The sequence below is a fragment of the Notothenia rossii genome (genome assembly GCF_949606895.1).
Source record: "Notothenia rossii genome assembly, chromosome: 3".
NCBI classification, from domain to species: Eukaryota; Metazoa; Chordata; class Actinopteri; order Perciformes; family Nototheniidae; genus Notothenia; species Notothenia rossii.
In genome coordinates this window covers 20531968-20549209 of record NC_136901.1, presented here as the reverse complement: position 1 = coordinate 20549209, position 17242 = coordinate 20531968, and the positions used below count along the sequence as shown (strand labels likewise).

Below are 17242 nucleotides of genomic sequence, written 5' to 3'. Positions count from 1 at the left end.
CTAAGATACCTCAACAGTACTTCTGAGAAAGGGTTAAGTTTCAAAAGAAACAACAGTGAGAAGCTAGGTATACAGGCCTACAGTGATGCTGACTGGGCGTCTGATGTCAGCGACAGGCGCAGTACCACAGGATACTGTGTGAGTCTTAGTAAGAACAGCTGTCTAGTTTCATGGAAAACTAGAAAACAGCCCACAGTAGCGCTCTCCACATGCGAGGCGGAGTACATGGCACTGGCTTCAACCATACAGGAGTGTCTATACCTAGAACAGTTACTAGAAGGTATAGATAACTACAAGTACACACAAACTGTAGTACATGAGGATAATCAGGGAATGATTGCTCTCGCCAAAAACCCTGTAAACAGACAGAGGAGTAAGCACGTGGACATAAAGTACCACTTTATCAGATCCACTGTGAGTGAGGGGAGAGTCATTCTGATGTATTCTTTTTTCTGATGTTTTTGTTTTGTTTTTCTTGTTTAAGATTATAACAACCTGAGAACAAGTGGGGGTGTTGAGATTTGATGGGATATATGTCCTCACTTGTATGTGCTACTGTACTGTTCCATGTGATGTGCAATGTTGTGCTTGTGCCACAGTGAGGCGCAAGGACAAGGGGTATAGGATGCATGCCTGCCTCCTATAGGCTAATCACAGCTCTTGATTGCCACGTGTGTGTGGAACCAGTTCATTCCAGTGGAGGCTGTCCCCGTGAGAGTGATGCGTGCAGCCCTTATGATAAAATATGCCAGGCTTGGCTAAATGGATTACATCTCCGTGTTTTTCTCCGAATGCAACGTTAAGCTGCAGAACTAAGCGTAACTTAACAATGTCACCTTATATATATTCATGTGTGTTAAATTTGAAGGGACAAAGTATATTTTCCCTCCCCAATATATTGAGGTGAAGTCTTTGTGTTTAGAGAGGGATGCAAGCAGGAGACATCCTAATTTGGGGATAGCTCCAAAACTCTGGAATGTTTCCCTCATAAAAGAAGAGGGTGCGTTACACATGCTTAGGGGCAAATATGTGTGTTTTCATTGCAGTAAATATATGTGCTGCATGATTACTGTTCAACTATACCTCTGTTTTTATTCTTTCATGTGCGGGTACTAAATGGCTACAAACATTGTGGAGAAATTAGCTTAAACATGTTTTATTACTCTATATGAAATGGAAGCAGCTTTTATGACAGGGACGAGAGAGCTGGGGGAGGGAACCTTCTTCTTAAGATTTTCAGCATGTCAATTATCAGGGAAATCTACTTGTTTTAAATAGATGTGTGTGGTTAGTTACTTTGTATTAATAATAACAGTATGTGTAAAGGAAGCTGGAAATATACAATGTGAAACCTTTTATTTGAAGTAAAGATGTGAACAATAGCTCAAATGGCGGGAAGGGGTGTAGGACAAATGAGTGTGTTCTCTATATTAGGCCTGTGTGAAGTTTGACTATTTGAAAAACATCTCTAATACTTCTTAAGAGCATAGGTAATGTGTTCTTCGTTATTATTGATATGAAAGTGATTTACATGTATTACGTATATTTAGCCAACTATAACAACTATAACCACTGGTTACCTGAAGGTTTTCTTCCCATACAGGATTTTGTTACACATGTGTACATGTGTAAAAAGGGGGAGTGTGGGATTTTTTCATTTAGGGACTGGAAGAAACCTGCCGCCCCAACTCAGATGTTCAATCTGACCATTGATTGACAGTTTTAGATTTAACCTGCTCCATATCTGGGGATAAGATACTGTTTGATTAATGTTGACATGTTTCTAATATTGATTGAGTTATAACAGGTAACACAGATGCAGAATCAGTGGCCGAGGGGCTACTGAGAGAGGTAATTCCAGAATGAGAATGAGAAGGTGAACTGTGATAATGAAAACAATTTTGTAATATTTCAACAGGTATTAAAGTAACTGAGGTTTGAAATGTAGAAAGAACATATTACAGTTAAGTTAAAACATAGTAATGTAATGAGATATAATTTAATTTAGACAACATCTTGTAACTAGCCTGGTAAAGAAGTAAAATCCATAGACTGTTTAGATCATTATTGGGACGTACATTTAATTTAAATTCATAATAGAAAGACATTTGATGACAGTATGTTGGATTTCTGTATTCATTTTTCAGCTTGATAATATCTAAGCACTGACGGGTAGAAGCAGTATCACCAGGAAATTATTCACTTTGTCAGTATCATGATTTTAGTTGTTTTTAATCCATAACATTAGTGTGTTCCATTACCAGAAACATTAGCAGTTCATATTATATTTAGATTTTAAATAGGATCTCAAGGATTTCATTTATAATAACACAGATGCTTGTCAGAAATTCAGAGCTATTGAGATATGTTACTTAGTTCACCTGAAGATGTTGGGGTTTATTTTGTTGACACAGGCCAAGTATTAGAATTCTGAAGCGGCCTACCAGTGGTGGGTCAAACACCTGAGGGCCCAGAAGCCCTGAGCGTAGACTTGAGGGGGGGTATCAGATTTCTCCACACAGGTTGCTGACGCCAAAAGGGGGACCCGAGGAGCAGGAGGCCGACACAGCGGAGTTCGTCTGGCTGAAGGTCGTCAGGCCTACGTGACTCAACCCCAGGTTCTCCGGCCTCTACAGAGTGACCCAGAGGACATCTCATGCCGTCCGCCGAGGAGCAAAGGGGGACATCTGGTACCACTGGAACCAGTGTGCAGCGGGGAAATCACCTGGAAGGACCCCCGACGACATCCGGACGGACCTGGCTATCATCAACGCGGACATCCCTACAGCAAACGACTTAGAAGCAGGCATCAGCGGACTGGAGGAGAAGGACCTCGCGGACATCCCTACAGCAGACGACTCGGAAGCTGTCATCAGCGGACTGGAGGAGAAGGACCTCGCGGACATCCCTACAGCAGACGACTCGGAAGCTGTCATCAGCGGACTGGAGGAGAAGGACCTCGCGGACATCCCTACAGCAGACGACTTGGAAGCAGGCATCAGCGGACTGGAGGAGAAGGACCTCGCGGACATCCCTACAGCAGACGACTCGGAAGCTGTCATCAGTGGACTGGAGGAGAAGGACCTCGCGGACATCCCTACAGCAGACGACTCGGAAGCTGTCATCAGCGGGCTGGGGGACTTCTCGAGGCAGCAGAGGAGTCTACTTCTCTCTGATCAGATTAATCAGTTCCACCTTTGAAGGAAAGGCCGCATCTCCCCATCCCTATCAGCTGCCCTTGTTGGCGTTTTCCGCTGAGGGGGGGGGGGGGGGGGGGGGCCTGAGGATTCAACAACACGCAAGGATGCTGCTTTTCTGGCACTCAGGCAACCACTCTGATAGTTCCTTCACTGACATGAAAAGTTGTGTTCTGTTCCCAAAGGTTTAATGAAGGGGGACAGACACAGTATCAAAGAATGACAGTAGTTTTGTTTCAAATGTCTTATGTGTGTTGGTCTCTTGAGGTGAGACCAAAAGGGGGAAATGAAGGATTAAGTTGAATTATTTGAAGTATTAAAGTAACGTGTTATGGCAGGAAAGTTAAATCTGGTATATTCATTTTAATGTCACCTTATATATATTCATGTGTGTTAAATTTGAAGGGACAAAGTATATTTTCCCTCCCCAATATATTGAGGTGAAGTCTTTGTGTTTAGAGAGGGATGCAAGCAGGAGACATCCTAATTTGGGGATAGCTCCAAAACTCTGGAATGTTTCCCTCATAAAAGAAGAGGGTGCGTTACACATGCTTAGGGGCAAATATGTGTGTTTTCATTGCAGTAAATATATGTGCTGCATGATTACTGTTCAACTATACCTCGGTTTTTATTCTTTCATGTGCGGGTACTAAATGGCTACAAACATTGTGGAGAAATTAGCTTAAACATGTTTTATTACTCTATATGAAATGGAAGCAGCTTTTATGACAGGGACGAGAGAGCAGGGGGAGGGTACATTCTTCCTAAGATTTTCAGCATGTCAATTATCAGGGAAATCTACTTGTTTTCAATTAATTTCAAACCTTTATTTAGACAGATTGGTCCCTTGAGATCATCGATCTCATTTACAAGGGAGACCTGCATACCAATAGATCATCAATAGATGTGTGTGGTTAATTACTTTGTATTAATAATAACAGTATGTGTAAAGGAAGCTGGAAATATACAATGTGAAACCTTTTATTTGAAGTAAAGATGTGAACAATAGCTCAAATGGCGGGAAGGGGTGTAGGACAAATGAGTGTGTTCTCTATATTAGGCCTGTGTGAAGTTTGACTATTTGAAAAACATCTCTAATACTTCTTAAGAGCATAGGTAATGTGTTCTTCGTTATTATTGATATGAAAGTGATTTACATGTATTACGTATATTTAGCCAACTATAACAACTATATATTAAAACATACTTTTAACTTGTGTGTGGTAACCTGAGGGGGGGAAGATGGATTCAGGGACAAAGGGCCATAAAGGGGATGTGTGTGTGCTGGCTGCAAGATGTGAAATAAGATAAGGAAACTTGTTGTTTAGAGCAGGTTCGTACCAGACACCAAAAGGTGTCTGGTCTTCGTCAAACTGAAAGAGACTTTTTGTTTCCGGGTTTCTTCTGCTGTGTCGCACTGATTGGGTGCGACAGGCCATGTGTTGGTCTCTCCCAATAAGATGACCTCTGGGGGAAAGCACGCACACACCTCCTCCTGTGTTTTTAGTATGAAACACTGTGTTTTCCTGGGGTTCGATCTCTTTTTCTTCAGGCTGACCAGAGAGTAAGACAGGAGAAAGAGCAGGAAGTACTTCCTTTGTATTTGTATTGTTACCTTGTATCATTAAAGCAAGATTATTGTTTAACTTGTATTCTGGTGTTTCTTAATCCCTTCCTTTGTACGAATTTACCCAGCTTACCAAACGACACGCGGAGACGAGGTTGGTTTTAAACATCTTCCAAATCTCCAACAGTGTATGTGTTTAGCTTAGGATATATGTGTTTTGGTGACGGCGTTGTACTTGTGCGAAACGTCTCACCAGTTCTGTCTTAAGTGTCTTGATTCGTGACTGTGATATTCTGTGGCCTTCATTTTTGTGTACTGTTGTGTATAGACAGCTCAGAGCCTTTGAACAGCCTGCACGTTGTTTATATCACTCGATGTTGAGGTTAATATTAAAAACAACCTCTTTACCAAGACCATCTGGTTATGTGTTGCTTCCCTTTTACCCCGAAACGAGCTGGGGACGTAACGGAACTAGACTAGCTAGCTATGGCTTGATGTTGTTAAATGTATATTACTAACTAGCAAGTTGTTAACTGGAGCTTCAATTTTGTAGGTCAACCATTCCCAGAGGTCTGGAGAAACACCATTAAAAACGTGGATTGTAGCTAAAGAAGATGGAGAGGTTGTTACAGTACACTGTAACTGTATGGCTGGGTAAGTCATAAAATAAATATCCCAACCCAAAGCATATTTGACACAACACTTAAGCTCAGACAAAATAATGCCTGCTATAATATTCATGTTATACCATTACTAGCTTTTACGATCAATCTAGTTATTCTAGTATGTCTCTGTCCACAGTATACAGTTTGTCAGAATCCTGCTCACATGTTGGAGCAGTTCTGTTTGCAATCAAAGCAGGTGTGAAGATGAGAGAGACTGCATCCTGCACCACTGAGAAGTGCAAGTGGCTAATGCCATCACATGTCAAAAAGGTATTCAGGCCCCAGTGGTCAGTCAGCTGTTCATGCCGTCCTTGCCTGTCTCATTGTTACACTGCACCTACATGTATGTTCACATACATGTTGGTCTGTCTCTCACATGTGCAGATTCCTGCTGCTCCAGTTGCGATGATAGACTTTTCATCCGCAAAATCCAAAAAGCAAAAACTGGATGATGCCATTGCTGGAAGGACAGGTGAGAAGCACACATTTCAGCGTCCCACAGTCCAGGGTTCAAAATTGGAGCGAGGATCAGAGAGGTATGTATATTAGGGATGTGCATCTCCATCACTGAGGCCGATGCGATGCGCACCTCAATACGTTGCCACGATACGATACATTAACGATACATTTGAAACACCAGGCGATGAGATACGATACGATTCACCCCTGTTGCGATACAGTTCGATACGATTTGATTCAACATTATGCGATTCGGGGCGATACGATGTGATTCAACACGATGCAAAAATAATGATACTTCAATATGGTACGACAGAGGATTTTTGTTTTATTCCTTATATGCAGCAAATCATACATTAACAAAAAAGTGCTTTACATATTTGGTACTGCACATCCCATCATGCCGTTTATTTTTTTACCTTTAAAAGCTCTCCAGAGTACAATTGTATAACACCTCACAGTTAAACAATGTAAGGATGCATTGCTCATGATTAACAATGTGCAAATAACAGCTACCATAGAGCAATGCCCATACAGCTGCCAGCCTGATGTGCTTAACACTCATTCATAGGCTAACTCACCAGTGAGCAGAAAGCAGTGGTTTCTATCTGAACAATAAAGAAAACAAATAACCTTTCACAAACAGGTATTTCATAACTGCTTACAGTAAGGAAGACATTTAAATTATTATTGGCCGTCACAGGCTGCTGTAAGCTAAACACCTCTCTCTGACAGAACACCTCACTGAGTGATTTAACTCATGTGTCTCACTTTCAGGTTTCTCTTTTCAGCCGCAGACCCCACGTCGCCTCTTTATGTGCGTCGCTAAGTTCCTCGTACTACTTGTGTACTTTAAAGCGGCTCGGCATCGTTAACAATTTGCGAGTGATTTTTCAAGTTGACCGTCTGTAGTAATAGTGCCGCGCACATATACCGTGCGGCTGCGGAGTGATACTGTGTGTATGCAAGTCCGCATCTAGGACGGATCTATGTATCATAGCTGTAGACCTGTTAAGTAATAAAGATACCTCATACAAAGGTCTGCGGATACCTTATTACTCTCCATGACCTGCGGTCAACTATATAGCATAAATGACTATTACACCGTCTTTCTTGAACAATCTGAAGTGTTGCCAAACGTTTGATTTGTAGGTATTTTTCGGTGCGCTGTGTTTCTCTTTGTCCTCAACTTCCGTGTGTGTTGATAACTGAGACTCTCGTTCTCCGTAGTGGCGAAGAAAATATCAAAGATCGTCTCTGCTGAGCGTTGACAAGATAAGGGGATTTTATATGAATGAATCGGTTTTTTACCGATGCAAAGACGCTACGCAATCGATGCATCGCGAGTTCAACCCGGTTCAACCCGGTTCAACCCAAACTGTAGCCGATGTGCAGTCTTTCAACCGGTGCACTCGCATCTTGAACGTTTATGCCGGTGCACCGATGCGAATCGGTGAATCTTAACATCTCTAATGTATATGCAGTTTTTCAAGACTTTGAGCAGAAATTCCCCAAGAGGTGCTGCACTGATGTCCAGGGAACCATATTACAAAGAATTTGTCCCTTAATCTGTGAGCAAGCTACCTAAACAACTACCTCAGTATAGGACACCAGAGATGCTACAGCTATCCCCAACAGAGTTGCAGAATGCATGCCAGGAACTTCAGACAGGAAGAGCTGACACAGCCACATGTCCAGGCAGTAGAGGAGGAGACCAGAAACCAGAGCTTATCACCAATATGGTTTAGCCAAAGAGCAGGAAGGATCACAGCCTCAAGACTGAAGCAGGTTCTACAGACTAGTCTTGCACAGCCATCAAAGTCCTTGATCAAGTCCATATGCTACCCAGAGGCACACAAGTTCTCTACAGCTGCAACAAGGTATTTATTAGGGATTAGGGAGCCAATCAGAATGGAGTATTCACCCAGACCATGGTATAATTAAGCAAAAGCTCACGACAGGCCGTGGTATATGGTCATCATATCACAGCTAAGGGGCGTGGTTCGGCCCGACGCGAAGCGTCTGGACCGCTGCGTAAAAAGGAGGGTTTCTGCCCCGTTACTTCTCTGCTGCTTCCTTGTTCCAGTTTGAAAAGCAAACTGCAGGCAGTTTGCTTTTCAACGCAACTGTTTACAGTTTTTCTCAGACGCCGAGGGATACCGACTTGTTGTGAAAAGTAACTTACAATTCTACCCGTGGTATACACTGATTATATCACGGCTAAGAACCAATCAGATTGCTTGATTTGACTTGTCCGTTTTATAATGTATAATGTTCTATTTCTGTTCCTTGTTGTATACATTACAGGTATGGATGCAAATACGAGGCAACTGCCCGAAAGCAGTATGAAGGAGTACAAAGTCTGCACCACCAGGGTTTCAGCTGTAAAGACAGCGGGCTTTGGCTGAACCCTCAAGGGCCATACATGGAAGCGTCGCCAGACCGATGTGTCACGTGCACCTGCCAAGGAACTGGTATCTGTGAGATAAAGGCAAGTTATTTGTTCAGTATTGTGCTACAGTAAAGCGGGTAATTATAGGATTGTGACGTGATCCTGAGTCTGGGGATTCTCTCCCAATACATTTTGAGCTGCAGACACTTATTTACAGTACAATATATTACTTTTCTTTTCATTGAACTTTTAGTGCCCACACAGCAAACAAGAGGAGGCCAATCTTCGCCTGTGTGCTGGAGAACAGGGCTTCTGTCTCGTCAACGATGGGGGCACTGTGAAGCTGGACAGGAGACATGCCTACTACCATCAAGTACAGGCTCAGCTCCACGTCGTTCACGTTGACTACTGCGACTTTGTTGTCTGGACTAAAAATGACCTCTTTGTAGAGAGAATTGTGCGTGATGTGGACCTGTGGGACAACATCATTCCCAGAGTTGAGAGTTTCTTCAGACTCTGTGTTCTCCCTGAAGTGTTGGGACAGCAACTTACAAGGGGAAAGGTAAAAGTCATAAAGAGTTGGTGTGCTCATTTTTTTTCACAAGAACATGATAGTGCATAACTATCAGGTGACTAAAAGCCTCCTCTCCCTGTCTGCTGTTCCATTTTTCCGTTTCAGTTGCAAGATGATCAGGAGGGAGAGAAGGCGTGATTACCAGCACCTGTGGTCTGTCCTGGTCCCGGAAGTTGTGGTTCTCTCCTTGTTGCATTATTATTTGCACAGTGGCAGCTCTTTAACCTGCATTACAGCACCTTCATATTCACTGACCACACTCACTAGAGGAAGTAGGGCTGTGTGATATATTGCCATTGTAAAAAAGCTGTTTACTGAAAAGATTAAATTATACTAAGAAGACTGAATAATACATGGTTTCTTATTTACATTTACAATAACCCTCAATGGCCATACATGGGAGCGTCACCAGACCAATTGTCATCTCTAGAATATTGTTGAATGAATTAAGCCTGAATGTAGATGAAAGTTGTATATTGAGTAGGGCTACACAATTTACAACACACAAAAAGATGTTTACTGAAAAGATTAAATGATACTGAATAATACATGTTTTCTTATTTACAAGACTACAGCTCCATGACTTTACTCCAATGGGACGACAGACACTGACAGATTAGACAAGGCACAGCAAATAACCCCAATCTTGTCAATTAATGCTAGTGCCTCACCTGGTTTTGTTAGCATATGCTCTATGGGCACAGCCCTGCTTTGCAGAAGCTGATATTTTCTTCTGACTAATCCTATGACTCTTTCGACATGAATACGCACATTAGCTATTTTTCTTGTCTCTTCCACCTCGTATGCTGACAGCTGACTTTTCCCCCTGGTGAATGCAGGCATCTTTAGTGAAGCACAGTAAAATCCCACACTATCGCCAATATCGAACCCACGGTCTGCTAGGACAATATCTCCAGGTAACAGGTTTTTTAGGAGCCCACTCTGTATTGTGATCTGTTTATCACTAACTCTTCCTCCCCAGGCACAAGATATGTAAATGACATAGCCTTGGGGAGCAACACCAATCAGAAATGTAACAGTATGGTGATGCTTGTAGTTGGACCATGTTTGTGCTCTAGCTAGTAAATTAGAGGGCCTCTCAATAAAAACTTCTAAACAGTCGACAATCACAGCAACTCTACATCCAAATGCCTGTCTGAATCCCATTGGCATTGTACCTTGAAGTACATGTCGCTCTGGCCACTCAATTATAAATTCTGTACTCTCATGAAGTATGTCAATTAACTTATGCCAAATTCTAGAAGCAGTGGAGAGAGAGATGTTGAACCTGAAAGCCAAATCTTTCAGAGGGAGATTTAGTCTCAGCCTCAGCAAAACTAAAATGAACTGTTCAAATTTGGAGAGTACAGACATAGGACCACAGGTGATGAAGGGCTCGCACAGTTGAAAAACCTGAAGTAAAACTAAGAAGTTGGGGAGCCCGGTGTAAAACTTTGTCTTCTCTTCGTTGTTCTCAAAGGACTCCTGGTTGAACTTTGTGTCCAGTGCCTTTGTCCGAAGATCTCCCAGCTCTGTTGTGTTCTGTCTCAGAACATCCTCCATCCTCTCGATGTCCTCCATCGTTAAATCAGTCTGGCATCCTGCATCTGCATACAATATAGCAGTAGCAAGCATAATTAGTTATTTAAAATAGTCAAATATGAATGTGAATTGTTGTGATGTTATCTTTTTGACAACCTTTTTACAGACATGCAAGTTCTCTGTTCCAATTATTGCAGATTCTCAAGTTAGTACTCTATTTTCTAAACCTAAACCTAATTCAAAGTTTGCATTGATTTTCTGACAATCACATTTGTAATATTTAATAATAATGCTGGTGGTTAATTTACCTTGTTGGTCATTTAATATCCCACTGGTGTCCTCTGGTTGTGGGCTGTCAGACGGGGGCTGCGTCGGTTCTGGGCTCTCGGTTGTCTGCAGGAGATCCAACAAAGCCTCTGCACATTCTGATTGTCTTTGTTGGTCTTCCTTGAGCTCCATCCTCTGCTCTCGTCGAAGAGATGCCTCTGATCTGGGCTTACTTGTTGTGTGGTAACCGAGGCTAACAGTGGGAGCCCAGTCTACCGACTCAACGTCACCCAAAGCACTAGGGCACCCTAAAAAGTCCCAAAAAAATCCATATTAGACTACAGGTAACTTAAACATGATCAGTATTACTAAGTAAATAAGCATTTAACCACAACCCAATAATACATAAACAAAGCCACAAAAACCAAGTTAGCTAATGCCTCTGATGAAGTGGTCGCTGCAGACACGTGCATTAGACGACTCTGCTCCTCCCGACCGCAGATGTAGGTTTGAAAGCCATTTTTTCCGGCGTTCTTCGGTTAGCTTCTTAAATTGTTCAGCTTTATGGACGACAACCTTCGGCACTCGGTAAAACCTCTTGTTTTTCTCTCGGCCGGATCGATTGGAACAACCGTAAACTACACAACACACCGGCATTTTCACAATGGTAACAGCAGCTAGATCCTCTGTAGAAAATTACTTCCTGACCTCAATGGAATATCGCGCCAAAGGAACGCAGCGGTGTTACGTCAAGTGAAACCAAGCTCTAGCTGAAATGCACACGGAGGAGTCGAGGAGGGGTGAGGGAGGAGGGGTGCTGGAGGAGACGAAAGGGAGGATACACGCGAGCAGACTACGCGGAAGTGTTTTCACTACTCGCGTATAAAAGCCCCGCCCCCACCTTCACAGCTGGTCGATTTCAACAGAGGAAAACAGACAACGGGAAGATGAGTGGAAAAGCGTTACATAAATGTATGTGCTCACAGCTCCGTGGGAACTATTATGTGCAATTCATTTCTAAAAGGCTTTCACATTACTATAATTATATTTTTATTATGTAGGCTACATTTTACACGAAAACGGAACACAAAAGCAGGATCAACCATCATACATTGAATTCCTTGACTAACAAGAGAAAGGTTCATTCATTTACATAAATATTTAACCAGAAATGGGTCGGTTCTAAAGGGTTATTCAGTTAAGCCCGATAAGAGGGGATACAGCTGTGCACATGTCATCATTAACAGACGTCGTTTAAGAGTGACGTTTGAGTGAACGAGGACATCCCAATTAATACCTGAGGACTCCTCTGTCCTCGCGTCACCTCCTCCTTTCTCTCGCTCGCATCTTACGGAGGTGGAGCTAAGATGCAAGGAAGGGACGCGAGTGAGGGAAAGGAGGAGTCGAGGAGGGGTATTGGGATGAGGCTAGAGTAAACATCGCGTTGCCGTTCAAGCGGTTACTAAAATAATATCCAGGAGATGCATGCTAGGGGTGGGAGATACCACAAAATCTGGATTCGATCCGATACCAAGTATTTCAGGGCCAGTATCGCCGATACCGATATCGATACTTTTTTTTAATGAAAAGCGTCTTATGTACCCTACTTTCATATAGGGGAGAGCTGCATGAGATGATTTTTGAGCTGAAATCATCATAAATAGACTAAATCTGAATTCATTTTCATGAATAAAGACAGGACAGTCTTTATAGACAAATAAACGTTTTACTTTTGCAAATTTAAAGTGCAAACATGAAAAATAACAATACAAAATGGCCAGAGTAGCAAACTGTCTTCTTGCACACATGACAGTTCGCTAAGTTTGAATTGCCAGTTGTGAAATTGCTCCACACAACGCTCCCCTTTCTCTCAGCGCGCGTGTGTGTGTTGCACTCGCGAGTCGCTGGCAGCTGCTGTCCTGCCCTGCTGGCTGCTGTCAATCAGCTTGATAATCGGCGTTCATGCAGGGAGCGCGCTGCGCGTGCGCGAGCCTCCAGGAGAGGAGGACAGCAGTGGAGAGAGAAGAAAAGAGCATATACTTGTGTTCGTAGGCTATGCACATCGTTTTTTGAAGAAAGTGACGAGTAAAGGAGACGGGGGAAAAAAGTATAAAAGTATCGATCCTATTGGCTCTAGTATCGATATTTTGAAACGTAACGTAATATCGGAAGTATCGATATTTTGGGATCGATCCGCCCACCCCTAATGCATGCAGAGCTGTCATTGGCTGAGATAAGTCCGGCCGTGCGTAACGCTTCCACCGTTCCCGGAAATGCATCCGCGGAGGAGCCGTGGAGGACCCATCAGTGTCTCCTCGGTTAGAGCTCCTCCAGAGAGCCTCCTCGATGCTCGATGCTCGTTCCTCAATGTGCATTTAGAGAAATGAGATGTCCTTCAACATGGCGCGCTGAAATCCATTTCCGGGTCACAACCGGAGGACCGAGGAGTCGAGGAGGGGAAATTAGATTATTGAGAAACCTCTAGGGCCGTTGTACTTTTTGTTGACCGCAAGATTTATGATTGCTTTGATCATTATTAGTACAATGTCTATGTCTGATGACAGCGCATTTTTCATTAAACTACATCACAATTCAACAGAGTTTTGATCTCAGCAAGTACTCTTTTTTAGCGCGTCATACAATATCAAAGTGTGTGCGTGCGTGCGTGTGTGTGTGTGTGTGTGTGTGTGTGTGTGTGTGTGTGTGTGTGTGTGTGTGTGTGTGTGTGTGTGTGTCAATCCAGTTATCCTTTGTCAATGTTACAGCCAGTCCAGAAAGGAAGGTCAAGAGTGATTGACAGCTCAGTCTGTGCTCTCAACTGACATTTTCCATTCAGCCAGGGCAGTGAATGGAAACATATACACACACATACACTTCAGCTGTGATGTCATTAGGGGCTTGATTCCTCAGCAGTTTGTGATTGGCTGAATAATGATTGTGGGAGTGGCTTAAGGACTAAGAGTGAATTCTGCAGGTCTGTCATCATGTAGAGATAACAGCTGTATTGCTTCAAATGTGTACATCAATCAAACTGACACATGTTCACACAGAATGGCTGTGAATCTTTGAACCTAATCATGTTTCATTTGATGTTTTCTTTTGGATTTGACTCACATGAACCTCACATTTATAACCTTTTATCGAGTATCAAATCAAGACAAAACTTGTATTTTAGAGAGGGGTGGCTAACCAGACGGGCACATCTCAGTTCTGGATCTCCCAGACACTCTGACTCAGACAGAGGATGACGTCACACCAGCAGCACAAAACACTTTCCCTGCAGACATGCACTGCAGAGGAGCCACAAAAAGCAAGCTTTCCCAGTGAAATTAAAATACAAAAATCCACATGTGAAGGGAACCTGAGACTCCAACAGACTCACATAATGACTGTTTTGTATTATGCTACAAGGGACATCATGCATGATCATGTGGAAATAAACGTGTCACTGATTTATGCACTGTCGGAGTCTCCAAACACCACTGACATGGCTTCTTGTTTTCTCACTAAAGTAGGTCTATGTATGTTTGTTTTATGCTTGTATGGACTGCTTTTGTAAAGTGTCTTTGAGTATTTAGAAAAGCACAATGGAATCAGAATCAGGTTTTTTGCTAAATAGGTTTACACAAGGAATTTACCATGATGTATATGGTCCATACATACAGTAAACACAGTTAAAGAAGATACATTTTAGGAAAAACAACCATAAAACTGATTATGAAATTTAAATATAGAGACAAATGTACATGAAATATAGATATATAAAAAAACGACATACAGTATAATATGACAAAAGCATAACATAAAATAATAATGATAAAAGTGGAAAGCTGTACAGATAGGTAGCTTTGTATACAGATGTGCATAGAAAATGTATTATTATACATACAACACAATGCATACATACAGTATACTATGTGAGCTAACCACAGATCAATCTGTGATTTCTCTCACAGTGTATTCTTGCTCAATCATCTGGTAAGAGTAAGTAGCTGGGTCCCTATAACTGTATGATGTTTTAATGTATAATTCCAAATCAACCTAGTGGTCTCTCTACTAAACATTAATACATTTTAACACAGCAGTGAAGCCATGTTTCCATTGGGGCCACGGCAGTGCTTGGTCACTAATACTTTTTTTTTCACCCATCAGCGTATCATCATATTCTTTGACAGGTGAACTGAGTTATTTCTAAGTAACCTCGCTTCCTGCTGCCAGCCTCAGACACACAGACACACACACACACACACACACACACACACACACACACACACACACACACACACACACACACACACACACACACACACACACACACACACACACACACACACACACACACACACACACACACTTGACCTCTCTAATACATATGTTAACACACAAGAGACACCCACCCCCACAAACACATACAAATACACGGTTGTCAATGTTTAAACTACTACAACTACTACTACAACAACTATTACTACTTCTACAACTACTACTACTACCACTCAATACTACTACTACTACTAATTTACTCAGCTTACAGCATTCACACGCATTTTCAGCAGGAAATTGATTTTCTAGTTGTTTTCTTGTAATACTACTAAGCCCTCAAAAGAAAAAAAAAACGTATTTAAAAAAGAGCAAGCAAACATACAAGTGTTGTTATACATAATTTCTCTTCTGGTCTGGTTGAGAGAAAACGTTTCCTATAAATGTATTCATATTAAATAATATATTGTGAAAATCGACATGATGTATTTTTTCTATACAGTAGAGCCGCATACAGTGAATTCTGCATTCATATTATTCAAATTTCATTCAATGTGTCACAGAAAATACGTAAGCTGGAAAATCAAAGTCTTATTCTGAAGAAAAATCTTGAAATGTGCATGTTAGCCTAGATACATTAATAAATAATAGCTATTCAAGCGTTGGTCCATTTAAGGGTTCAATATAAATCTGTATAGACTAATGCATTACACTTATTTAGACAGCATTAAGCTTCCTCTCAGTGGCACCATCTGTTGAAAAGGTCAACAATCTGACGTCATATTGTTGGATGACTATCATGGTAGAGCAGAGAGCAACGCCCCCACCTACTGGACAAAATGATTAACCTCACAGGGAGTTTTAAGATCCAAACGAAAGATGATATTTTCAGAGTTACCTCTGATGTATCATCAGTAGTTTCCGAAGCTGGCGCGGCGAAGGGTTGGGCAAAAGTGAGCAAATTAAATATCACAATATTTCTGTTTAAAATAAATTTCTATCAAGACGGTATTGTTTGGTTGACGATAAGTGCTTTCAGAAAATATTGACACAATGATTTTTGGGAATAATCAACAGTAATATGGATATAATAAGTAAGTGGGCAAATAATAGAAGAGTCCAGAAAGTTCAGTAAATCAAATATTTACTGTAATGCAGCCAAAGACGGAGAAGTTCAGGATATGGAGGGTTCATTTTCATACATAATAAACAGCACAGAGGACTTTTTTATGTTTTTAATATAATTCTATGCAAATACTAAGAAACAACAACACAGGAAATGCACACTGAAACGTTTAATTTCATTAAATGTATTATGTCATCAGATTTCACATCAATGTATTAGGTTAGTTTAAAGTTTAAACTAACCTAATACAGTGATGTGAAATCTGTTGACATAATACATCTTATTAAAGTCAACATTTCCCTTTTTTCAGTGCAGTCAACTGGGTTGTTTATAGCAGGTGCTTATTCATTATGATGTCATACCCCATGGGTAATCCTACTTTAAACTATACACAGTGACAATATCTCTCTGACAATACCCTTTCGCTGGACTTCAGCTTGTTCAAAAATACAAATGTTATTTATAACTGCGTTCTTTTTTTTCATGTGCACCCTCCAGTGTAGCTATATGATAATATTGATTTAAATTACAGCATATTTAAAAATGTGCTGCAGGCAGAGTTCCCGTTAGAATATTGTTTTGCCGGTCAAAATGTCCGTTAAAGTTGAAATCTTCCGGACAAAATGAGAAAAGTGCCGGTCAAAGGTCTTCTTTATTATTTATTGTGCTTTAAAACAAATTGATATGATTCGATATCAAAAAAACTAATTATAGTAGATTAACTATTCAAAAGTGTACAGTAATTTAAAATAACACGGGAATAATAAACGGAGCGCTCTCTCTCTCCTGACAGCCCGCCAGTATCATGCAGCTCGCTGATCCAGTAATGAGTGACCCGACAGTAAAACTAAACATATCTATAACTACTTTAGGTAGTTTGAGAGGTAATTAAAATAGCTACGTTTGATATTCTAACCTGAAGTGTGTGTTTTGCTCCGCTCACCGCTGCAGGGTCTCAAAAGAGACCTAAACAATAGGCGTCGCTATGCAAACGGGTGAGGCCACAAAGTATAGCGCAGCATTATGCATTTGTTTACATGCCCACCGGAACCCCGAGGCATTACCAACAGATCAACCCATACAGGACATCTCTTTCTCCACATAGAGTGTTAGACATTATAATTGACTATTCTCGTCTTGTCTGTCACATACTATTCTTGTCTGTCACATAAGTGGCGCAACTAAAGGGAAAT

At 41.5% G+C, this 17242-nt stretch overlaps 2 protein-coding genes across 3 annotated transcripts; one reads left to right on the top strand and one right to left on the bottom strand.

The window, feature by feature from the left end:
- Positions 1-6191: 6191 nt before the first annotated feature.
- On the bottom strand, positions 6192-13321 carry LOC307031038 (uncharacterized protein). Of its 2 annotated transcripts, none has more exons than XM_079667768.1 (2): positions 10705-13321; positions 6192-10455 (listed from the first exon to the last, which is right to left on the bottom strand). In XM_079667768.1, exons 1-2 carry the CDS (start codon positions 10853-10855, stop codon positions 9440-9442), a joined length of 1167 nt encoding a protein of 388 aa, XP_079523894.1. In that variant the 5' UTR covers positions 10856-13321; the 3' UTR covers positions 6192-9439. The 2 variants fall into 2 exon arrangements, with proteins under 2 accessions (XP_079523894.1, XP_079523893.1); XM_079667767.1 differs by having other exon boundaries at positions 6192-10461; positions 10705-13319.
- Positions 8246-9094, top strand: LOC307031039 (uncharacterized protein). The gene is made up of 3 exons (XM_079667769.1): positions 8246-8379; positions 8534-8842; positions 8960-9094. The coding sequence occupies exons 1-3, from the start codon at positions 8314-8316 to the stop codon at positions 8990-8992; spliced, it is 408 nt and encodes a 135-aa protein (XP_079523895.1). The 5' UTR covers positions 8246-8313; the 3' UTR covers positions 8993-9094.
- Positions 13322-17242: the final 3921 nt, after the last annotated feature.

Excerpts from the sequence above, each read along its gene's own strand:
- LOC307031038 (XM_079667767.1), bottom strand. The coding sequence starts at position 10,855 with ATGGAGCTCAAGGAAGACCAACAAAGACAATCAGAATGTGCAGAGGCT. Across the intron at positions 10,462-10,704 it reads GATATTAAATGACCAACAAG|ATGCAGGATGCCAGACTGAT; the intron begins GTAAATTAACCA and ends TATTGTATGCAG.
- LOC307031039 (XM_079667769.1), top strand. The coding sequence starts at position 8,314 with ATGGAAGCGTCGCCAGACCGATGTGTCACGTGCACCTGCCAAGGAACT. Across the intron at positions 8,380-8,533 it reads CTGGTATCTGTGAGATAAAG|TGCCCACACAGCAAACAAGA; the intron begins GCAAGTTATTTG and ends TTGAACTTTTAG. Across the intron at positions 8,843-8,959 it reads AGCAACTTACAAGGGGAAAG|TTGCAAGATGATCAGGAGGG; the intron begins GTAAAAGTCATA and ends TTTCCGTTTCAG.